The 25,760-nt window shown below is 42.7% G+C and overlaps 1 protein-coding gene across 2 annotated transcripts in view; it reads left to right on the forward strand.

Annotated features, from left to right (window-relative positions):
* Positions 1 to 25,760, forward strand: part of ASTN1 (astrotactin 1) — a gene marked incomplete at its 3' end in the record, with an annotated part of 311,956 nt that overhangs the window by 202,889 nt on the left and 83,307 nt on the right. For both annotated transcript variants that reach the window (XM_084251292.1, XM_084251293.1), the window contains exons 9-14: positions 373 to 447; positions 7,449 to 7,586; positions 8,104 to 8,254; positions 20,165 to 20,331; positions 23,378 to 23,572; positions 24,962 to 25,089. In XM_084251292.1, coding sequence (XP_084107418.1) covers positions 373 to 447; positions 7,449 to 7,586; positions 8,104 to 8,254; positions 20,165 to 20,331; positions 23,378 to 23,572; positions 24,962 to 25,089 — 854 coding nt within the window. The remainder of the gene's footprint in view (positions 1 to 372; positions 448 to 7,448; positions 7,587 to 8,103; positions 8,255 to 20,164; positions 20,332 to 23,377; positions 23,573 to 24,961; positions 25,090 to 25,760) is intronic.

Here is a 25,760-nt window from a genome sequence, read left to right on the forward strand (position 1 = left end):
TCATCTTTCCTAAGACATTATCCTGCCCCACTTTCTTAAGTAAAGCAAAGCTAAGTTTCTGTTAAATCTACATCCAAAGGACCATGAATTATGGGTATGTGAGGTGCACTGTAGTGTAATTTTACTCTGTATGTAGTTCCAATTGTCATGTCTATTAAATTCCACTTTCCTTGTGATTCAGTGATTTTTTACATTCTCCTGCTCTTGGTTGGGTTCCAGCGCTGACGGTCTCAAGTGAGCTCACAGTAGTGGGCCCCCCAAGGACAGCAATAGTCCTCTTCCTCGTTGGGTCACCAGGGCCAGTATGGGGCCTGGCATGTTCCAGGACTGTTTGTGGAGCTGACTATTATTTAGTGATGTTTTTCCTTTCAGGCCTTGGCCTTACACGATATTTCAGCGAGGCTTTGACCTGGTTTTGGGAGAGCAGCCTTCTGATAAAATATTCAGGTAAGTAGTTACCCAGGGACTTGCTGGTGTATGTAAGCCCATGTCCCACTTCCTTCTGAACTTTCTTCCCTAGTGGTAAAGTATAAAATGGGAAATATTTTGAGTTGTTCTGCCCTCCTCGGAACAAAACCACTTGCTTCTACATTATGCCTGGTGACAGCATGGGGGACTTTGAGGTCAGACAGATTCTGTTTAGGTCCTGGCTTCCTTTCTTGCCAGCTCTGTCAACCCCAGTAATTCACTTAACCTTTTGGAGCCTCCAGTTTCTGCTAAATGGGGTTATATTACATGCCTGGCTGTACTGTTGAGGAATGTATGAGATAATGCAGGGAAAGCCCCTGGCACAGAAACCGGCACAGAACAGACAATTAATGTCAATTTTTGCTTCTCCATTTTGCATCTAATTTGCACCTTCCTCATGAAGTAAAATTGTTCAAAATTAATCTCTCCCGCCCTTGCCTCCTCCTTTTCTCAGTTCTACTTCATTATTGTTTTCTTTTATCTACTACCATTCTCCTGATCAAATTGGATGTTTTTCTCCCAAATTTTTACCTACATACCTGGGAATAGCAAATATAATAAAAGTCAATAATAAAAGGAAGAATTTTGTACCAGCCACAAACTATTGGATTTTCTTAAATTCACACGAGGCCTTAGCCAAGTCTATTTCCAAACTAAGGTCTAGTTTATTTTGTTAAACTTTCCTTAACTTAATATGCCTTTGCTCAGTGCCTACTATGTGCTAGACTCAGTATGGACATGACTGCATCGCTCTCAATGTCCAAGCCCTCTGGTAGGGGAAGCAAATTGCCCTGCATTTGTGCCTGAGGTCAAAGGATGAACTTAGCCACCACACCACATCGCTGGGAGTGGTGGACAGTGTGGGGCAAATGGAAAACACACGTTGTTTTCATAGAGGGCACCAAGTTTACCTCTTCACTGCTGCCTTATCAGTTCCTTTCCCAAGCCACCCCCCAACCCCACCTTTCTCACCTTGTTGTTAATTTCACTTCTGCATCCGCCTGCTTGAATTGGCTCCTTTGCTCCAGCTTCTCCTTGCTGGCCTGGATGGACTGGTGTTGGCCATAGCAGTGTTCTCCTAAGGCACACATCTAACTTTAAAAAAAAAAATTGTTTTTATTTATGTATGCACATAAGAACTAGGGTGTAGGCCCGAGGTACACCCCAGAGGAGGTGAGAGGATTCACCAGAGACAGAGTGGGAAGCAGAACAGGCAGATGCACTGAAATACACTGCTAAGGGGAGCAGTGGGCAAGACAAGCAGAGGTCTGCTGCATCATGTGGGTTAGCTCCCTGGCCAGAGATGAAATTCATGCTGCAGTGGCTGGCGATAGCTTGGTAGCATTGAGACTTCAACCCCTACACCACCAGGGAGGCCCCAGCACACTTATAACTTCTAATTCGACTGCAGATTTACAGAGCTGTAGATTTGCAGGCCCTCACAGGGCCTTCCAGGGCCTTCCAGGCCCTCTCATCTCCTGAATGTCTCCTGAAGGACCAGCTGGGTCATGTTAATGGCATTGGCTGTAGGCTGCCTTGAGGATTTGTCAACTATATTCCTTATACTCTGACTCGGCCATTTAAACTTCCCAACAATGACTTCTCATTTGGCTGTTTTCTCCCTTTTTCCTAATGCTGGTCTGCCAAAACCTTCAAAGGGTGATAAAGATAAGGCAGATGTAGTGCCTGGTGGAGTCTGACTGATTCACAAGGGTATGTTCCCTCACCGCTAGTCATCAGAACCTAAAGCTTTGAAAAACAAGGCCTTTAATGAAATCGCCACTAAAGCAAACGTGCACAAGAGCTGTGTTTTATCCCATAAGCACTATTTGTTTTTTCTAGCTTGTTAGCTGTCAACTAAGGATGATTCCCCAGGACAGTAGAGGGAAGCAGTTTTGTGGTTTGACCCCCATACTCAACTATCTCAGGAGCTAATGGGTTATTCAAAAAGTAATTCATCATTCTGTTCCCTAACATGATTAACTAGTTTCTCAAATGAAAGCAATGGGTGGTGATCTGCTTATTTTATGTACTAAGAACTTCAAACCAAACAACTTGGGATTTGAGTAAACTAACTGCCTAGCAGTCATTCTGAAAAATTCCATGACCTTGTCAGTGATTTTAATTCCTTAAAGAAGTTAATGACTATTTACTTGCTACTTCTGCTTACTTGTAGTTTAGTGTCCTGTGGAATTCCCAGCCACTGCCTATTTCCCTGGACTATGAAATAAGATTTAAATTCTGATATTCCAATCCTTCCACAGTTGAATGCCAGTGTACAATCTTCTCATCATAAACTGCTCTTCTACTATAGCTCCTTCCTTTCTTAGATCTATTTTCTAACTAACCCACTGTCTCCTCCAGCTCTGCACGTTTCTTCATATTTTTATTCTAACAATAATGAGTATTGTCCTGATATAAATACTAGCTGTTTTAATGGTCTAGATGAAGTCTCAGCTAAACCCATCATCTACTGAGTGTGAGTATGAGTGCTTTTTAAAACATTCTGCTCTGTACACAGGATTGAGAAACACTGTTCTAAAATTTCTCTGGTGTCCTGCACAATCCACAATGACTTTTCTCCCTCCAAATTTCTGTAATATACTAAATGTACTGTTTATCTGACAATTATTTTATTTCATGTTTCATTTCATTTACCTGTTTGTTTCCCCCAATGAGTAAATGGTTGTCTTCTTGTGTACCCTACATGACTTTAAATACTTAATATCTGACAATCAATGTTGAACTTACTAGGTCTTCAATAAATATCTGTAGTCATTTCCTAAGGACTTGAAACTAGCTAGACTAGAAAAAGACATTGATACCCAACCTAACTGTGACCATCTGCAATGCCAAACCACCTGGGGCTGGTTCAACTTAGACTCAAAGGGACCAAAAGGACCCCGAACATCTGGAATTAGTCTTCTCACCAAGCCAGTCTGGTGCTGAAGCTGTCCTGTCCATGGTTGCAAAGGCCATTCCATCCACTAGACTCTCTGGTGGCCAGAGTAGCCTAGACCAAATCTGACCCTTAGAAACCCCCTTCCCAAGTTTGTACCTGCATCCCTGGGACCAATATCTCATCTGGGAATGGCCTGCTCTGGGAAAAAGTAAAGATGGAAGGCCAAGAGCTATTTACCCCGCATTCTAATTTATGCCAAATTACCACGAGCACACAAGCTCACTCTGTCCAGTGCTTTCTGGAGATTATTTGTCTCTGAACAGTCATTTCAAACAAGCTCTAGTTCAGCAGAGCTGGATGCAGGGCCCAGCCTACAGCTGAGTCCTGGACTGTGGTGATCACCACCAACTGTCACAAGAGCAAGCCCAACTTGGAAAAGCATTCCAGATGCTCGCCCAACTTCTCTGTTGTAGCTTTTGAAGTCATTCCTGCCAAATCTGTATGAATGGGGGACAGATGAGATTTCAGGACACAGCTTTTTTCTGACAGTTTGTTCTATATTTGGTTTTTGGAGTTACTCAGTAGATTTTGCAGATAAAAGAAAACTTTAGGATTTCATAGGCATGAGCCAGCATTGGACTGGTAAGCTGCTGTGAGCTACCCTTGAGAAAGAGACCCACCCCCTATCTCCCACATGTGCAGAGGTGACCTTGGGAAGCTTGCTAAACTTCTTAAAATATTAGTTGACAAATTGGTAACATTTGTCAGAGGTTGGTTGTGAGGATAAATGAGGTGGCTCTAAGAGCACCTGCCTCTTAGGGAGTTCTCTGGAAAGGTTTCTTTTCATCTCACACCTGACTTTGCTTCCCCTACATGGTTTCACCTTGACACTCAGCAAAGACTGAAGACTATTTTTCTTGTTAACTTGGTAGTGTTTCAGAAGCTGCAGTGCTCCTAGAAAGTTCTTCACAATATCAAACCCACATCCATCTTGACCATTAGGTCCATTAAATTCAGAGGTTAACCCACATTCTACTCTAAATGAAGGATAATTTTTACCACCACTTCTATCTTTATATTTGAAGGTTGAGTTTCTGTCCCCTAGTAGCCATCAAGCTATAATTATTTATGGATCAGTCAATAAATAATTATAGTCACCCTCTTGGGGAAGAAATTGTGTTAGGCAGTGGGGAAACAAGGACTATCCAAGAAAGCGAATTTGTCTGTGTACATGGTGATGGACAGACGGGCAGATGGGCACAATCCAGCATCTCAGGGTTGACAAGGACCCTGAGCATGTACACAGAGCAGTCTTTTACTCAGCCAGAGGGTTGAGTGTGAGGCCCTGGAGAGCTTTCTGGAAGGAGTGGAACCTTAACTGAGTCTTACAATGAGTGAGAGTCTAGTAAAGAATAGAGCTAAGAAAATTCAGAAAGAAGGAATATTAAGAGCAAAGGCAAAGAGGTGAGAAAATTAGGTCTTTAAGAACTGCAGATTATATTGTAGGAACACAAAGTGTGACACAGGATTTGGTGGAAGAAGCCAATGAGGGTGGGAACAATATCGCTGGAGACATGAACTTTATTCCGTAGGCCTGGGGTGTCTTGAAACACTTTCATTTGAGAAAAGATGTAGCTTACTTTTCTCTTCAAAATATTATTGCTTGTAGAGGAGGGAGAGAATGACATGGATTTCTCTCTTTTGAAAGAAAAACTGTCAGAAATATGGTAGGACTGCCAACAGTTTCCTAAATCTGTTACATAAATTATAAACTACAGGTCACAGATTGATTGCTCTGCATCAATGCAAAAATTGTAATTTTGAAAGCAAAATAGTAAACAAACATCTTAATGTCCAAATAAACTGCCCCATATTGGTGCTGTTCAAACTTGTGTATGTTCTCTCTGGAACAGCATATAATATTATTAGTGGTGCTCCCACACCAGTCTGCTTGTTATAATATCACTGTCTTAAGAATGTCCGTTATCAAATGCAGAGTGAGCATAAACACTTGCATGTTGTTGTCTCCAGCCCACATTCATCCTTACGTTCCAGATCCCAGGCACCTTGAGGCAATCACTTGCCTGAATTGGTTTGTTCATCATGCCAATTGTGTGTGTGTGCGTGTGTGTGTGTGTGATGCTATCACAACTTTGATTTTGCTAACTATTCACAAAAGAAAGAAGTGGAATGTCTCCTCTTATGTCCCCATTCTTCTTCCCTCACCTGGTGCAGAACCCCCTGCATAGACCTAGTCTCAACCCTGGTCTCATGTCCCTTTGGGTGGCAAGAGTTGAGTGCCTCCTTCAAAGGTATTCCCTGCTTTTCCAAAGTTCACATTAGGCCACTGCATTTCACTTTAATGAAAGACTGACATTAGTCTCTGTTTTCACTAGCCAAAAAAAATCAGAAGAGGGATTTTTGCTTTTTTCTTAAAAGCATTTGGTATTTGTTTTGCAGCAGCCATTATAGTGGATGCAGCAGCCCCATCAATTCCTTCCCCATAATTATTTTATATAGTGTGTGTATTTTATCTTATCATTCCTGCCTTCACTATGTGTTAGTGTGAATTTAGCTTTTATATATTATGTGGTATGATTTGATGGTTATTTTTTAAGTCTAGTAATGTTCCAAACATTTTCATATAAATTAATGGTAATTGCTTTCTCAGTTTACTCCATTTGGGCTAACGTAAGGTTTCACAGGAATGCTCCACTTTGGGATAGAGGGGAAACCTGTATTTCAATGCTGCTTAATATAGAGATTTGCCCAGCAGGTTAGACAAGTAGGTGATCAAGCTTAATGATGGGTTGGGGGAGAAATCGCCTCACTCCTGGCCACATCCATTGGCTTTGTGATTTGGCCTTTTCCCTGGTTATCCCATGCAGTTAAACTGGTCTCCACTTTCCCCTCTTTGGATGGCTCTAGCTGCTAAGGGACTCTTTCCATGAGTGGGTGAATATTGCCTGGCTTAGCTGCTTGGAACTCATAGGCCTCGGTCAGTGGGTATCCTCTGTGGCCTGCACACTGGAGAGAGCTGCCTTTCTCATAAAAGAGCTCGTGTCATCAATCTGGTTTCCTAGCACTTCAGCCAACCTGGGAAGCAGAGATGGGAGCATGTGGTCTAGGGTAGAGAAATGAGCAGCATTCTGAGATGGTGCGGTGACCAGCATGCTAATGGAGCCAGTGCTGGCTTCTGTTTAATAGAATGCATCCTTTCATTGTTCCTCCCTCCACATTAAGTTGGAAGGGCCTGCCAGACTGCCACAACCTCGTGATATCCCACCCACACTGGCTTTTATCCCATAGACTTATTTTTGACTATGAACACAGAGCATTTGAAAGACTTGGAAATAAAATGAATGAATAAATAAACAAATAATCTCTCATGGTTTCCTTAAGCTCTCCATTGAAATGCTTATTGCTTCTTTTATTCCTCTTAGCCCTTGTTATAAGAATTAAAAAAAAAAAATCTTCCTGTCTCCCAAGGGTTAGCATGTTAGCTACCAGTGTGGGTAGGAACACTGAGAATACATCTGGGCTTGTCTGTTCCCCCTGCTTCTCTCCTCCCCAGGTACTCCTGGCTTCAGTCATTTCTGTTTCCATCACAAGAAACCAGAAGTGGGGAGCTTTGCTCTTTCCTCTTCCTTGGTAGTGTTCCTCCGGGCACAGAGAGAAACCACCCCTACCACTGTGGGTGTGCAACTGAGGGATGGGATGGTGGGAGGCCAGCATGTCTCTTCAATTCAAATGCTTCCAAATATATCTGACTTAAGACAGGGGGAGTCCAGCTTCAAATCTGAAGGAAACTGGAACTTGCATTATTTTGACTTGGTAAAAACCACTTCTCACAGCTGGTGAGTGGGAACCATAATCAATTTTCTAACTGTCTGGCCATGTGAGCAGAAGGCCTCTCTACATCCCTCAGACTCAATCATCTCATCCATGAAATGGCAGTAAGCCCCTTTCTGGAAAGGACCCCGGGAGCCAAGAAGGAAGCAACTGGCAGGAGAATGCAAGTCCTGCAGTAGGGGAGGCTCCCCCCAGTCAAAACCATTTATGTTGGGTGTCGCTACAGGTTTACCTACACCCTCGGGGAGGGCATGTGGTTGCCCCTCAGCAAGAGCTTTGTCATCCCACCAGCTGAACTGGCCATCAATCCATCAGCAAAGTGTAAGACGGACATGACGGTGATGGAGGACGCTGTGGAGGTCAGGTGAGCCTAACCTCAGGATGCTGAGGCTGCACTTGGCTGGGGAAGCTGATGGAGAAACTACCTGCAGGTCCAAGGTGCTGGGAAAGGAATCATGACAAGCAGAAAGGAGAGGTTGGCAGGTTGCCTGTAAATTCCCCATATGCAATGCCAGGAGCTACACTTTATCTGGGTCAATACTGCACACCCCAAGGCTCATGCACTGGGAAAGGACATAAAATTAGAGTTTGCAAGCACTTCCCACATCCTCTAAGGACTGACAGGCAATAAAATGTTAATTTCCCTGCCCAAGTCTAGACCTCCTTCTTTGACCAGGCGTTACAGCCTTGGCTCATTTCCCAGATATGGAGAATGTCCATAATTTGTTAGTTCAAGGCTTGAAATATGCTTGATCTTTCCTTTTTGTAAGAGGGAGTGAGACACGACCCAGTTGGCCGGATAGGAATGTGAGAAATGGTGCTATCTGTTGCACCCTGAGTCCCCTTGACTCCTGCCTGCCTCCTGCTCTTTCTCCCTTCAGAGAGGAACTGATGACCTCGTCCTCCTTCGACAGCCTGGAGGTTCTCTTGGATTCCTTCGGGCCAGTTCGCGACTGCAGCAAGGATAATGGAGGCTGCAGTAAGAATTTCCGCTGCATCTCAGACCGCAAGCTGGACTCCACAGGTTGTGTGGTATGTCTGCCCTGTCAACTATGCAATTTTAGGAGGGGATACCCAGCATAAGACCCAATCCAGATCAACAGAGAGAATTGGTCTCCAAACCTGGGAGTACAAGACAGGGTCAAGAATGACAACTCAGGCCTCCCAGGTGGCTTAGGGGTTAAGTCTCAATGCTATCACCCCAACGGCCTGAGTTCAATCCCCAGGCAGGGACCTAATCCACATGGCGCAGCAGAACTCTCCTGTCTCGCCCGTTGCTCCCTTCAGCAGTGTATTCAGTAAATCCTCTTGTTCTGCTCCCCACTCTGTCTCTGGTGAATCTTCTTACCTCCCACACCTCTGACCTACACTCCAGTCCTTCTACACAAAAAGAAAGACAACTCCCTAGTTATAATCATCGCCCAGTATATATAGACACCCACTATATGCACTGTAACCATCTAAGGGAAATTTCATCGACTAGATAGCATGGTTATTTTCTTTTTTCAGTCTTGTGTTCTAATTGGTGAGGGATAGTTCAAATAGGTTGAGAATGAATTAATTGCTGAATAGTTTAATAATATTGAGTCTAATAGAAAATGGACTATTTAATAGAAAATGTTAGCAGAAACCCACCTATGGCTACAATCAAATTATATTGACTATAATTGGAATTTTTAAGAGTAACCGAAATAAGGCCAGAATGATAAAAGAAGAAAGTTACTTCAGGAATGGTAAAATAAATAAAAAAAAATAAGTGAATATGTCTTTTCAGACCATGTCAATAAACTCTCACTTCACTAAAGGTGACCTTTACTTTGTTATAGGTTAGACGGACATTGACTACCTTTAAAGTAACAGAAAAAAACTTTTTTTCTAAAAAGATTTATTTATTTATTATTTATACAAGCACTGGGTACAGTCAGAAGCGCGGGAGGGTGAGAGAATTCACCAGAGCCAGAGCAGGGAGCAGAGCAGGCAGACTGACGAAGTACACTGCTGAGGGGAGCAGCGGGCGGCAGGAGAGGTCTGCGGGCCATGTGGGACCCTCGCACGGCGGCCAGGGATCGAACCAGTGCTGCAGAGGCTGCAGGCAGCTTCGCAACCCAGCGCTCAACCACTGCGCCACCGGGGAGGCCCAGTAACAGAAAATTTTTAACCAGGGTGACTATTTGGGTTAATGTAGACTAAGATATACCCCATTCCATGGATATTAGAGTGAATTGAACCCACAGGGGTATGGCTGCAGGACCAGCTGGAACCATTGGCTCCCAGTGTCTTCATGTTGTTCATTTTCATGTCCATCAATATGACTGTGTTTCCCGCTCTCCCCTTTTAATGACACAGTCCTCAGAGAGGAGAGTGAATAGGGCGCAGAATGAAGCAGGGAAACCTGGCCTAAGGTTGGCATAATGAATAGCAAAAACTGACTCTGAGAAGCAGTTCTGCAGTGGCCCTGTGCTGGGCCGGGAGCTCCCAGCTCTGGGAGGATACGGTGCCCCATCTTCTTGCCTATCTGATAGCTGCACTCTCGTAAGGGGGCCCAGAGCAGGAGCAAGCAGTAGGATGCTGAGTCAATGTCATTTTTCACACCACCCCCCCTCATCTTCCAGCACCTGTGCTGTCCAGGGAGCTGCACCCCATCAAAGACAAATGCACTCCTGGGACCCAGGGTGGGATACTCTCAGCCCTGAGGCTCCCTCAGACTTTCACAGATTAGGCAGCAGGGACAGGGGCCTAATTCATGAGAAAGTAGAGATGATGAAGAGGGAAAGGCGGAGGTGGGGGGGTGGCAGTTAGGCTGAGAAACGGGCAAGGCCATCAAAAGGAGGGGAAAGCAAAGACAAAATGAGCAGGATAACTATAAATCAGAGGCATTCAGCAGTGGAAGGGCAGGGAGAGGGATCCAAATGGCAGGGAAGAGTGCAAGAGTCTATGGTGACTGGGCCTCCCCGGTGGCGCAGCGGTTGAGCGCTGGGTTGCGAAGCTGCCCACAGCCTCTGCGGCACTGGTTCGATCCCCGGCTGCTCCCCGGCCATTGGAGGAGGGTCCCACATGGCGCGCAGACCTCTCCTGCCGCCCGCTGCTCCCCTTAGCAGTGTACTTTGGTCCTTCTGCCTGCTCTGCTCCACGCTCTGGCTCTGGTGAATTCTCTCACCCTCCCACGCTTCTGACTGTACCCAGTGCATGTATAAACAAAAAACAAACAAACAAACAAATAAATAAATAACATGCCTCTATTAAAAAAAAAAAAAAAAGAGTCTATGGTGACAGTTCACGGGTGTCTTGGAGGTGGTAATTTTACGGGGACACCTGAGAGGAGGAATCAAATATTGTACAAAAATGAACTATGATGTGAAAATATATAAATAAAAATGAAAAAAACAAAGGAGGGGAAAGCAGAGATAGTGGCCTCTCAGGAAATGCAAAGAGGGGCACTAGAGCACACATCTGAGGCAGCCAGGGACACAGTTATGTCCCGCAGTGCAGCCCTCCCTTTGGCTGGTCCACTTGCAGGTGTCTTAGGCAATGAGTTTCCCAACTGGGTGCTCCAGGAGACAATTTCACCATCTAATGCAGCTCCAGGCTGAGATCCCTTTTTTTTCTTCGTTTTTTTTTCACAATTCAACCTGCATTTCTTCATCCCTGCGTTATTCCTTCAACCAGATTCAACTTTTCATTCCTCATTACTCTCTCAGGGTCATTCTAAGTACTGAAATGCCATGTGTGCTCATCCCTCCCCACCCCAACCCTGTCACCCACCACAAATTAGGGCGACTCACACATTCACACACAGACTCGGGGATCTGTCCTCATCTCTTCTCACTGCTCTGCCCCTTTGCTGAGCCCCTAAGGATTTGCTTGTCAGATACCTTCTGTTGGTGATCCTAGCCCCTTGTGCTTGGCATATAGCCATGCTGATATATTTTTGTACTTTTAACTGTGATCTGTGAGACGGAGCTAGCAGGAATAGTTCCGATGAATATGCATTTGCAATAAGACTGCATTTCAGTATGGGAGCCACAGCAGAAAGTCACCCAATTATACCACTGCTTGGTATTAGCATAATACTTTGAAGTCACTGGTCTGAGTGGCTTCTGGAAGAAGGAGGTGGGGGGGTCAGGGGACTGGCTGTCTATTCAGTTGGCTTTCTCCCTGGTTTTGACATGAGAAGGATGATGGGTTGAGAGCTGAGTTGCCACATCGTGACCCTTGTCACCCACTGGGAAAACCAGTACTTTGAGCATGATCTGACTCTGTGAACATCAGTACTACCCCAAAGGCTAGGTGTGATGGCAGAGTGGACCCCCATCCTTTGGAGGAAGGTCAGGGACATAGGTATCAGCTGTACTAACTGCAGTTTGGGCAGAAATGGGCTGCAGCCCTCCTGCCCACTTAAACCTAACCTTCATATCTCCGGAGGCTGAAAGGCCTCCGAAGAAAGGCATATGTTTATGAACAAAGAGGGAGACAAGGAACTTAGAACATGCTCTCCCTAAGGGACTCAGGAAAGAGGTGGAGATGTGGGAAAAGACAGAGAGTGTACCCCTCTATTTCCCTCATTGAATTCAAGCCAGACAAGTGGGATTGGTCCACATGACCAATGGTCCACAACCCCCATTCTTTCTAGGAAGACAGGGAACAATTCTCAGACATGTCTGAACTCCCCTAGGCTTAATTGCTACCCAGTTAATTGCCCTATTGTTTATGTAGTCTCTGAGGACAAGAAACAAATTCCCAAAAGGCACAGACCAGCCACAATCACTCCATTCAAACCAGACCACTTTGCACAGTAGGATGCTGACCCCTGGGGAGGTTTCCAGAGCAGATGGCAGCTAGTTCCACCCTCTGCCTGGTCTGCTTCTGTTCTTACTGTGGCCTCAGTAGGAACAACGGTCCCTACCTGGAAGGCACATGTGCAGCCAATAGCAGTTGATTCTCTGGGGAGCCCTGTGGGGTCCTTCAAAGTTATTGTGTTAGTTTCCAGTTGCTATTGCAACAGATCTAGTGGCTTAAAGCAACACACATTTATTATCTTATAGTTTTGTAAATGATAATCCAATACAGGAAATATAAGACTGAATCAAATATAAGACTGAAATCAAGGTGTTGGCAGTGCTTTGGTCCTTTCTGGAGGCATGAGGGCAGAATCTATTGCCTTGCCTATTGGGGTTTCTAGAAATGCCCACATTTTTTGGCTCACAGTTCTCTCCTTCCATCTTTAAAATCACCTACATTGCATTTTCCTGACCATTCTTTAATACCACTTCCTTCCCCCACTCTTAAGGACTCATGTGATTACACTGGCTCACCTGGATAATCCAGGATAATCTCCCCATCTCAAGATCTTTAATTTGATCTACAAAGCTGCTTTTGTCATCTAAGGGGACAGGTTCACAGGCTCTGGGGTTTATGTGACTGATAGTCCTGGGGGAGATGGCAGTGGGAACTGGAGTAGACTTGATAGCCAGGGCTCCAGTCTTCCCACTACCAATCTAAACCAGGGCATCTCCATTCTTAGCAAGCCTCCCTATTGAGGTTTATTATAAACATTGGCAGTTTGAAAATGACTTATAATACTATTTTAAAAAATAAAAGGAAAGCTCAACTTTAATACTCCATCCTCATCACATTCATCCTGAAAGCATCCCATCCCCACAAAATGCCTTTGCCTTGTGAAGTATGTGTGTGCATGTACTGAAGTGAGCAGAGAGCAGCCTTCAAGGAGTGAGGTCGACTGCCCTGCTTTCTCCTGTACTGAACACTTGACCTTCCTCGCCAGAGCATATTATGTTCTAATGAGCTTTGATTACCCAGTGACCTTGACGCCCTCTGTGCACTATCCACAGTGGTTTCCCAGGATATGTGTCATTTCCCCTCCACTGGAGCGCAGATGTGCAGAGACCATTACATATGACCACCTCTCTTTCTCTCTTTGGACAGGAAACAGAAAAGTATACCTCGGAGGTTTTCTAAGAAATGGGGGGCACGAAGCTGAAATATAAATTTAATTCCATTCCATCAATTTTTTTACCCCCCTGGGAAAAGTCCTATGTGGCTTGGCCTTGCATGTCAGAGCCCTTCAAAAAGTCAGGAAGATCATTATTTGGGACAGGAGTAATAAGACTGCCATGCAAGTAGAAGAGAACTTATTTTAAGCAGGAATTATGGCTGCCTGTCTTATGAATCATCCAGGTAAGGTGAGGCAGGCTCAGCTGCAGAAAGTCATTCCTTGTCACCCACAGGTCCTGAACATGCTTACCTGTCCATCACTCATATTCATTTGCTAACAGAGCAGCCACTCCATGCAACTGAGGTGTGTGTGTCTCAGGCTTAGTGAGATTTAACTAGACGCTGAAGTAATTAATCAACCAAAAATCATTGGTAAGAAAAAAAGGGAAAGATGTTGAAGAAAAGGCATTGTATGGGGGAAATCATTTTAATCTCATTAGCAAATTATGCCTTAGACCAGTAATACGTCAAGGAGCCATGAGCATCTCATGAAAGATGATTAACCTTGTGTATTTTAGGGGTCACTGAGATATGAGCTCATTTATTAGACCTTCTTGATGAGGGGGGGTTGCCATAATAAATGGAGTTTTCTTCTTAAGCTTGTAGTTTATAAAGGCCCTGGGACTGTTTGATGTAACCTATGCAAAGAAGGGTTAATGTATGACTTTGGGGCTCAGTCCTGTCCAGTTCTCTTTTAAGGAACAAATGGAGGGATTGTCCACAAGCCAGAAGAGAAAGACCAGTGCTTACAAAGAAAAAATGCCAGCTCCTCCTGTTATAGAGCAGCCCCGATATTAAACGGGTTCCTGGCTGTGGGTCCTCACCCGCGCGCTTTAAAGGGACTTATGAATACTCCACTACAGACACACACAAAAGGTTAATAAAAGGTTTATTTACAAGGGAAAAGGAAATAAGGAAAATGTACAACTCAGGGAGAAAATAGGGAAATAAAGTCTTTAATGCGTCCTACCCGATCCAACGACCTGGAAACCCAAAGTCACTCTCAGAGCTGGCGGAGAGCCAAAAATGGGGGATCCTCCAAAGCCCACGTGTCTGCCTTTTATATCCACCTGGCTGCTTAACCCCACCCTCAGGTCCCAGTCACCTTCCCTTTGGTGGTGATGGGATTTGGAGTTCCCAGTGTCTTTGGCTTTGACCTGGGGTGGGGGTGGAGTCCACAAAGCCTATATGGAATTAGCTTTGGGACATCCTTTTCCCCCTAACAACTCCCCCCTTTCACTTTTTGCCACCATTTCCATGGTGATGAAGATCGAATATATGGAGGTTGGGATGCAGTTTCAGATGAACATTTTGTTAGGTTCCAGTGTGAAAGAAAACCAGTCTCTCCAGGTATTTGTCCATTGTGGAAAGCAAAAGTCCTTTACTCCAGGAAAAATAGTTCATCAGTTTAAGCCAAAAAAAAAATCTGGAGGCATTAGCCAAAACAAGACAGCAGATATGTAAAAATTACAGGAAAAAAAATTTTAAAATGGTTCAACTGATGTAAAAACACAAATTTTTTCAACCTTGATCCCAAACTTTTAACAGCAAAGCAAAAGTTTGCAAACTAAATTTACTTTTTAACCATTTTTTTCTATTTTTTGCATAAAATTACAGGGCAGAAATAACTAACAGCAATTTTTAGCTGGCTTTGTTGAAATATTTCATACAGGATCAGAGCGAACTGGTGGCATCCAGTCGATGTATGCTTCAGGTATAAAGTTGGTCTCATCAGACTCCACCTGGGCTTTCCTCTTCTCGAGGGTACCAGGGCATTTTCGTTGGCCGGGCTGTCTAGTCCTGCCAATGGAGGCAAGCTTTTTCACCTTCTTTGGAGGTCTCTGGAACCCTACAAACAAGGCAAACAGGTTTTCCTTTTCTTGGTTCAGCTCTTTTTTAACTTTTTGGAAGAACTCCACACAAAGCCACACAATCAAACTCACGTCTAATTTTTTTGTTAAAACAGGCAAAATCCCTATGTAAGTTATGCAAAAATAGACTCTAAGATAAGTAGCAAAATTACTACCACTATTTGTATGCCGTGTTGGTATCAAGGGGAGAGAAAATGTGACAAGTTAGCTTTGCTGGAAAAAAATTGTAAGCTTTTTGCAGATTTTGGTTACTTAAAACAAAACAAAACAAAACAAAAACTACGTGGATTTAGGACAGAATGCATAAAAAAATTTCCAGTATTATGTCAAAGAAACCTTAGTAAATGTTAGGTGTATTTCCAGGTTTATTTAGTTTTTTGTAGGAAAGTTTTTTTACTCTCAACAGTTCCATCAATAGGAATCTGTTGAGACCTTTTTTTCCTATATTTTCAGAAACAATTTCTGTAGATGTGAAACAATTGAATTATACAATATTACAAGGTGACAATCACCATTGACAATTTACATACATACCAGATACTGAGAGGTTTTTTCATACACATTTTAGAAAACTACTGTTAACATTTTGTACATACCAAAGTTTTACCATTTTCCCAAGTGACAATGCTTCCCTTCCAGTTTTACTTTATTAGGTAAAAGTCAAATAAAACAAATTCATGTAATGCCTTTTCAGGAGGAAAAGGAGAAACTTTGTGGAGTGTCTCAGGAGCTCTACTGAGGTTCCACAAAATTTTTTTGCATCAGTCAAATGACAGGCTACCAAATTTGTACTTGAATTTAGATTTTTGGGAAGCTTTACCATAAATATTAGAAAATTAACAGAAACAACAATATTCAATCTCTACGAAGGTACCGGCTTAGTTCAGTAGCACAATGTTGACAATCAAACCATAACTTTTTGTTTTTTTTATAACTGGAGACTCTTTTTTTTTTTTTCCAACATTTATGGGCACCATGTATACCAATTTGTCGATCACTGGAGGTCAAGATGGTTAGACACAAGGACATACAGACAGACAACATATAGACACAAAGAGCTCTTTAGTTACCATTTATTACGCATGGGATATCCCATACAACTGTAGTTTGTCTGATAGGCCAAAGTAATAATAAAAAAAACAAGCAGAAAAAAAAACTTCAAAGTAAAAAAAAAACAAAAGTTGATAGGAAATAACAAAATCAAGATACTGTCAGCATATGCATGATCCTAGATGTTATTTCACATTTTCTAAACTTTGAAAGGAAGAGATTGGTTAGAGCATGTTAGTTTTTTTTTTTTTTTTTTTTTTGACTCCTGGAGGCAGAATTTCTGACATTTGGACTGTGGTTGCAAATACTTCTAGGAAGAGAGCATGGTTTGGAACCTGTAGTTTCTTTGTATATAGATAATTTTGAAGCACCCAGAAAGTGACTATAACAGCACCAGGAATATACAAGCAAAAATAAACAAAAAATATATAATGGGATTCTTGATTAATTCAGCTCTGGGGAATGGGTGTTCTAGTTCCACAAAGGTTAAAAAGAAAACTATTTTTGATTCCCTTTCTTCTGGAAATCTTCCACAAATGTTTTACTCTGAACTGCAGCCCAAGTAAGTAATGGTGCAGTAAAGATAATTACATCTTTTTTTTTTATGATTGAGGATATTGTCTTGCTTTCAAGGTCATTGTGCTGGGCAGTTTGCAGTGTGTTGCCCAATGACTATTTGCATTTCTGTCCATAATATGGAGTTTGTGTGTGAGTGTGTGTGTGTGTTGAAGAGTGGGCCAGGGGTTGACAGAGGGAGAAATATTTGACTGAATTTTCAAATCTATAATTGGTCCCAGAATGTACTCTGGGAGTTGCATAAAACAATCAAACACCAAATCTACAGGATTGCTTTGCCTTGTTGACACACTAACTTTATTTCTTTCAGGATTCTAATTAATCTAGGTTTTCTCACACTTGAGAAGCAGCATGGAAGGGATACACTTGAACTTTGTGGTCAGACAGATCTAGGTCCTAAGTCTGATTCTCTCATTTTTAACCTCTGTGACCTCAAGCAAAATATGACTTAATCCTTCTGAGTGTCAGTTTGCTTATCTGTTAAAACGAAGTGGGAAAAGTCTCCCTGTATTGCTGGAATTAAAGATAATATGTGTAAATTGTCTAGCAGGTAGAATTGCTCTATTTTTGGTAGCTATTATTACTTTTAGCTTTGCTTATAAGTAAAAGAAATCCAGCTTGGATGAGGCAGCTAATTCTCTTCTCTCCAAACCTCCTAGGAGAGTGTAAATATCAGCTGGTCCAATTTGTGACACCAGAGGTCATCTAGACATCAGATCCAGGCACAATGTGAATATGCCAAGTTTCAGAATTCTAGAACAAAGCCTGCTCGTGTTGTATTTGTTGAATCTTTGTCAAAAATCATACTTGATGGGCATTCTTGGTAAAAAAAAAAAAAAAAAAAGCAGGTAGTTGGGAAGATGAAGCTCCTGGATGGCCACTGACATAGCCAGGTCAAGAAGGGTTGAGGCCACATGAGGCAGGAGTAATAGGAGGACTGGCTTTGTCTCTACTTGATAGCTTTTTACAACTTTGTAGAAAGGGGAAAAAAGAACTAATGGCAACCAGGGCAGACCATGTAATTCCAGTTAACTTCTGTGTTTCAATAGCCACATCTACGCTTGGGCGGCCTCACAGTGGTGAAGCCAGCTTCCTTCTGGTGGCACATCTGGCTGAACAGCTGGATGGCCAAGAAAGGGGATGGGTGGAGGGGCTCACAAAACATGGGGTGCAATCCTCAGCTGCCTCATTTGCTTGTTTACTATCATCTGGAACATCTGGGTTTGCACAGCACGGAGCAGCCCTTGGATACTTCTTTAAATGCTGTCACCTTCCAGTGCTCCAGCTGGCTGCATGGCACGAAAGGGGATGGACCAGGCTGGGAGCCTGGCAGGCCCACAGGGGGGCCATTTGTTTGGGAAATTGCAGAATTAGTGTCAGCTAAACAGTGCACATCCTGCTGTGAGCTTCCATTGGGAAGCAGAGGGGGAGGAGAGGTGGGTTTTCAGAAACACACCTGCAGCAGCGTGGGGATGCTGGGCTAAGGTGCTTAGCAGCTAAGAGATAGAAGGGGGAGGTATTTAACACAGACTTCATCAAGTTTTGAAAGTTTTGTTTTGTTTTGGGTTTTGGAGGAGCAGGCTAGCTAGCTGACAGTAGGTGTGAAGCACAGTCATTAAAAGCCCAAGTGCCGAGTCAGATCTAGACAGACCCCCACCACCACCCCGCCCCCAGCACTCATCACTGTAGCTACTTGACCCTGGGCAAGTTCTTTGCCTCCTTCCTGCCTGTTAGAGAGAATTGTCACTCCTGCAAAAGTGCAGTATGTGTTGCACTGATAGAAAAAGTAGGATGGCCACATACACAAAAATATTCTTTAACTTTTAGGAGTCCAGGGTAGTTGGTTGTTGTACTGATTAAATGAGGCTCATATAGGGTACTGTGAGATGCCATATGTAAAGCAGATAGCTTAGCAACAGCTTCTAGGAAGGGTCCTGTAAACAGAAGCTGTTGTGTGAGAGCTTGATCATGGTGGAGGCTCATGATGGAGCAGCTGAGTCACTGACCCCACTGCCAGCCTGCCCGAGTTCCCATGCACTGCTGCTGGGATCAGCCATGTCACTCCAGGAAGTTAAGCTCTCTGTGCTCAGGTTTCCTCATATATAAAATAGGGATGATCACACAACAATAAGTCCTCACTTAAAGGTTCTTAGAAACTGACTTTACACAACAGCCTATCACAAATGTCCTCAAATAACATGAGTTAGCTCAATAGTCTCCTGGGATTTCTTTTTTCTATAATGAAATGACATTGAAGTAAATGATGTTATTTAACGATCTGCTTTACTTACCTCAAGGGGGATGTTGTGAGGATTAAATAAGTAAGATCCTCTGCCAGGCATTGGAGGGAGACCCCCAAGCCCTCCTGCTCACCCGGCCCTCAAGCCCCTTGGTCTTTCCTGGGCTCTGGCTGACATCTCTTCTTGGATTATCTCCTTTGCTGATAATCTTGGGCTTATTGAGGATATGGCAGTGCAGAAAAGTTAAATGTTTCATGTTAAGTGTCCAGGGAACTGGGATGAAACGCAGCCCAAGTGCAGTAACTGTGGGTGTTCATATGTAGGTGCCCTTCTGTGCTGTCCACAAGGGACCCTTGATAGGTAAGGTCAAGAGCATGATTGTTAGGGGGAAAGGATGTCCTGAGCAAACGCTATACAGGCTTTGTGGACTCCACCCCCATGCCATCAAGACACTGGGAACTACAAATCCCATGATCACCAAAGGGAAGTTTGCGAGGACCTGAGGGCAAAATTAAGCAACTAGGCTCTTGGTTTGGGTATTTAACTGGCTAGGGTGTGTGTGTGTGTGTGTGTGTGTGTCCGTGGTGTGTGTGTGTGTGTGTGTGTGTGTGTGTGTGGTTTGCCCTGTAAGGTGACCACTCCCTTGATGAGCAAGATCAGACAAACCTCCCTCAAAAGTCACAGAGCAATCTACTTCCTCCTGTCTCGTCCATTCTCTCCAGCACTTTTGTCTGGAACCAACATTAACAAAGTGCTTTGGACATTTCAAAAAAAAAAAATGTTAGTAATACTTAGTCCAAATCACAGCACGCCCTCTTGTTAGCCTAAAGGAATCTCTGCTAATGTATTTTAATTCTGGCCCATGACTTCCACTCTCCTGCCAGCCCAAAGCCCAATTGGGATACAAGCACACCTTCCTCCATCTTGCTGCAAAGCTTCCTTCCAGTCCTTTGGAGGAATTAGCTTAAATGAAAATGTGTGTGATCTGTGCCTGGAGAGAAGAAAGAAGATGTCAAAAAAAGGTCACTTACCTTTAAAAGGAGTTCTGAACAATGGGAATTTGCATATGACTTGCCAGTGTTAATGGTTTCCAGGATGAGTGCTAACAATAGCTGACAGTGGTTACATGCTGGTTCCCAGAGAACTGGGTCCCTGACTTACCCCGCAGTGTGCATGCTTTCTGATTGTGCCAGTGCCCCTCCGGACTCAGCCCCATGAAGGACAGCTCTGGGTGCTACGACCGCCACATCGGGGTGGACTGCTCGGACGGTTTCAACGGCGGCTGCGAACAGCTGTGTCTCCAGCAGATGGCGCCCTTCCCAGAAGACCCCGCCTTGTACAACATCCTCATGTTCTGTGGGTGAGTTGAGCTGGCTGGCCGGGATGCTGGACACTCCATGCTGAAGCCACGGAAGTCCATCTGAATGCACTGGGCACCCGAGGCCAGCTCTTAGGGTCTGAGGAAGGAGCCTGCAGGACTGGAAGAGAAACACTATTAAAGTAACCCTTAGGGAAAGTGTAGTCTCAGCTCCCCAGCTGAAGAAATGGAGCGCAGGGTTTTCCCAAGTCATTGTCTGCTTAAACCAGAATTTCCCAAACTCTGTTTTGTCGACCTAGGTTAATTAGGTATTTTATGACCAAAGGATTCCGTGGTTCAAAAGCTTGGGAAAGAATGCACACTGGTTAATTATCGAAGAAATGGAGAGGAAGTGTTTGGAGGCGTGGAAGCATAATTAAATTCTCCCCTCCAAACCCCAGCATTTTGTACAACCACTCCCCTCAGACATAGGATCCCTTCATGTAGTTAAAGAGCCTTTTGACGACTTTTATCTGCTACATCCTATTTGTTTCTCAGGATAAGCCCATGTGGGAACAGGGCAGGCAATGCCATCCGTTTTACAGATGAGAAAACTAATGTACAGAGGTTATGTGATTCCCTCAAGAGCAGACTTGGTAGGGGGGACAATTATAAGCCCTAGAATACAAGCCCTCCTGGTTAAAACAAAAAAAAAAAATCTTCCATTTCCTCAAAGTTAAATTAGCATCCCTGATTGGAATTATATTTAGAGATAGTTCCATGATATATTTATAAAGCAAACAATGATTTGGCCCATTCTTCTGCCCTCATAGTTTGCTCATATAGCCTTCCTCCTTCTCTTACTTCCACTTCCCTGTCCCCTCCTCCTTCCCTTTGGCCTTTCCCCTCCTTTTGTGTCTGTCAGGGAATGCCCTTCTGTTATGTCACTTTATCGTCCTGGCCACTAGACCACAGAAATGAATGGTGAGTAGCTCTTGCCCTCAAGGATCTCACAGTCTAATAGGCTTGCAATGAAAATCCGTGCTCATAATAATAAAGCTATGCTGGATTGTTGCTAAAAGCCAGTGCCTGCTGAATAATCAGGAAAGAAATTATTCAGTGGAGTGGGAATGCTTTTTTATTGTACTTTGTTTTATTTCTTTGCAATTGAGCAATTTTCATATTCAGTTTTTTATATAATCCTGTTTCATAAATGGAAGCTTGTTCTGAATTTTCACATCTCTATAACATTATTATGGTTGACCCACTTCAATTAATAGAGGTAAACTTTTAGCAAAAGTTACACAGATTTATTTACTTAATGAACATGTATTGAGTACCCACTTATGCAGAGGACCTCCTTACATATCAGATGCAGTGGAGACAGCAGGAATGAGATCTGACCCCTGCCCTCAAAGGAGCTCACTGTGGAACACATGCCATAAACACAAAGAACTGGCAAGACCAGGCAATGTGAAAGGAAAACTGCCAGGTGCACTGAGCAGAAACCAGGCAGCTTCAAGATTCTTTCCAGAGGCACTGCTGTGCTTAAGAAAGGCGCTACTTTTTTTTTGTCCCAGACCTAGGCTGGTACCATTGAATCCTTTGTGGGTCTCAAGTCACACCTATGGGCTGGACTAATGCAGTAGTTCCCTTGCTGGATTCTCTTTCCTATTTTAATCAGAATTAGGTATACATGTATGTTTCTCAGTCTCCAAGACACTATAACCCCCACACCTTCCTGCAAAGTATTTGATTTGAGGTTCTTATGTAAAAATCACATGCATTTGCAATTCAAGAATTCTTCTCATCCTGTTTACACAAATATGGAAATGCAGAAAACAAAGAGCTGCACTGGTGGTCCTAATAAGTGAATTAAAGTTGCATTAACATGTACCTTATTTATGTCTCTGCTCATTATTATTTAGTAGCACTTAATGTGTACCTACTCTGTGCTTTGCACAATATAAGCCCTTTATATTCAGGATCTCACTTAATCTTCTCAACAATTCAGGGAAGCAGCTGCTACTTGTTCCTCTTTTGCAGATGTGGAAACTGAAGCTCACAGACTTTAATCAACTGACCCAAAATCACCCAGTAAAGGGCAGTGCCACTGCCATAATAATACTGCTACCCACAACTTGAAACCATGATTATTTGTTCCTCTACAGAGAACAGAGGTCTTTATCTTATTATGACAATTACTGTAGATGGTAATAAATGATATGTTTTAATGTCATGGACATCTGTATAAATTTTAGATCTGGTATTTTTCTAAGGAGAGACCCAAATTAAATCAATATTCTTTTGTCAATGACAGTTTTATCAAAATAGTCCTTACTTGAACTAACAAATTATATTTTTTTCAGTATACAACAAATAGGGTCCATTGAATGACTTATAGTTCATTGACCCATACTTACCAACATTATTACTGCTCTTCCATTACAGTAACTGTACACCATTAATGGGGAAGGCACCAGGGAAGCGCTCACACTGCATGCCCAAGGTCTATTTAGTTCAGGAAAGTTACTCTGTATGGAGGGGGAGTTAATATGAATTGATCTTGTGTTTGGATACCTTGAACAGAATACAGCAGGAAGATGATCAATCTTTCTAATTTCTTAGTTAACTTGTCACAGGGACAGATAAGAAAGTTACTAATTTCTTAAGCATGTTGTCATTCTATCTGTGGTCTAATTGCCCTCCAAAGAAATGCAGGATCTGGCCATATGGATGAGTCTAGAGAGAGGTTCTAGAATATCTTGAATTTAAAGTCTTAATTCATTAATAAGCTTATCTAAAGTGATTCTTGCCCTAACCTACCTGGGACATCACACATTTATTAGGAGAGAAAACTCCCCAAAGTTCTGAAAGCACTTATCTATAAAGAAAAATGTGATAGATTCTACAGGATCACATCATAGAAGGAGGCTTGGTTTATAGGCTTAAGAAACTGAGTTAAAGGAGATGAAATCAAATTAAGATGCTCATACTCTTTGGCCATTCAACATTCTCCTGAAAGCATTTCTTCCCACTATGTTGGGTTGCCTTGACCACATAGCTCATTAATGAAATAACTTCTTATCTGAGTTTTCCGCTGCCTTAGGTGCATTGAGGATTACAAGCTTGGTGTGGATGGACGTTCTTGTCAACTCATTGCGGAGACATGCCCTGAAGGAAGTGACTGTGGGGAGATCAGGGAGCTTCCTATGAACCAGACCCTCTTTGGGGAGATGTTCTTTGGTTACAACAACCATTCCAAGGAGGTGGCTCCGGGACAAGTACTGAAAGGAACATTCAGGTGAATCTCATGTCTATAGAACTGATTATTTAGGGATCTTGGTGGCTCTTTTTCCCTGAAGGTTTTAAACTAAGCATAATTTTATGTTTTGGAGCAAGGTAAATAGGATACTCAAAGGAAAGGTTATGTTCTTACCCTTGGACTTCTCCAAGTCTGCATTCTTCCTTCCAGAATCCAAGAACCATACTTCCTGTAGATGAACAGTGAAGTGCTAAGTAAAGCTTGAACTTACCCAGACAAGGATCGCAAGATTTTCTGTGCACACAACCCAAATGCTCAGGTTCTATGTTCCCTGGGAGAAGAAGAATCAGTGTATGGATGAATCTAGAATAACAGCCTCAAGTATGGTACAATGATCCCTGAGGCTCCCTGGGATTTTTTTCATGGAATGGTCAAGCTCATGCCCTTTCCAACAATAGAGAAGCGGGATTTTCTTTATATACTTCAACCCAAACAATATGTACAGTGAGTTGAATGCAGAGGTGAGAACTCAGCTGTCTTCTATGAAGTAAGACATTCAAACATTGTGCAAAAATCACAAAATAATGTCATTTCTCTTATATATAACACATATATAACTTGTGAATATTTAATGGGTTTATTATTATTATTTTTAATGAATGAATATGTATTTTTTTAAGTTTCCCCAATTTTTTATATGATTTTTTTTTATATGGTAAGACTGATAAATACAATTCACATTAACAAAAGCCTCTTGGAGCCTTCAATTATTTTTACAAGTATAAAGAGATCTTGAGAACAAAACATTTCAAACCATTGATTTAAAATATTTGTAGAGATTCCCCATTTGACCCATGTATACATCTTCCCCTTAACCCATGCTTTCTGGGAGTTGATGATGGTGATGATGATGATGATGATGATGATAATGATGATGAAGAAGAAAGTATTATAATATGGACCAGAAGTTGATAGCAACCTGGGCCTAGACTCTTAGCAGGAAACAGGGAGACAGTAAATGTTTGAGCCAGTTCTTGGTGTCGATTGCTTTTTCTGTTACACACAGGAGACTTTACTAATATGTTCCCTTTGTTTGCCAAAGGCGAGCAGTGAGGTGTCATAACTAATCTTGAGTGGCTGAGTCCTCACTGCAGTCTAGAAATGAGAACATTGTTCAGATCTTGTGGAGCAGGAACTGGGATGAGAATGTGAAAAGAAAATTCAACCTTTTGTAAAAACCTTTGCTGGTGGCTTATTTTCTTATCTTCCCTAGCTCCCATCTTGCCTCTGTGTCTTACTCCAGACATGTACATCAGGTGGGGTCTAGAGGGAGGAGAACTTTTTGGTCCAGAAAGAATGTTTTCATTGAGTTGAGATGTAGGTTGTCTGAGGAGTGGAGTTCAGCTGAAAATCAGCCTCTGTTTCCAGGCAAAACAACTTTGCTCGAGGGTTAGATCAGCAACTACCAGATGGTCTTGTGGTGGCCACAGTCCCCCTGGAAAATCAGTGCCTGGAGGAAATCTCAGAGCCCACCCCTGATCCCGACTTCCTGACTGGTGAGTGTAATGCTTGACTTTATTTATTTATTTATGTACTTATTTATGTATCTATTGATTTTTACTTTTAAAAAAGTAAAATTTTGTCATATTAAAAAGTAAAATTTTTTTGTCATATTCTTTTTTTGTGGAGGTAATATTGGTTGACAACAGTGTATATAATTCAGAGGTACAGGTTCACACTTCTTTAGATACCTGTTAACACACCAAACCCACCAACAAGACCTTATTTAACCCGCAAAAATCAGACAGCTCCCTATAGTTTCATAAAAATCAAGACTCTTGACCTCACTTGTTTGGAATTTGAAGCAGTGATTTCATTGCTAAAAGCTTAATTATAACACTGAGCACTGGTAGGATTATTTGTCCATAAAATTGTCAATATTATTATCTCATCATCCGAAAATGGTCATAATAATACCTTTCTTTCCCCGCTAGTCCCATAAGGGTACTTGAAAACAAATGGGATAATACTGTAAGAGTTCAGAGCTCTGGGTAGACTAGAGGAAGTGACCAGTTCTCAACAAAGGAGGAGAGAGAAAGTGGACTGCTGTCATAGCCTAAATATTTGTCACTGGCACCCACTGGGTTCCCTGAGGAGGTTTACGGAACAGGGTGAGGGAGCAGAAAATGATCAGGCACTGCTGTCACATGCCCCTGAGTTTGACTCC

This window comes from Talpa europaea (genome assembly GCF_964194135.1).
Source record: "Talpa europaea genome assembly, chromosome: 12".
In the NCBI taxonomy this organism is placed as follows: Eukaryota; Metazoa; Chordata; class Mammalia; order Eulipotyphla; family Talpidae; genus Talpa; species Talpa europaea.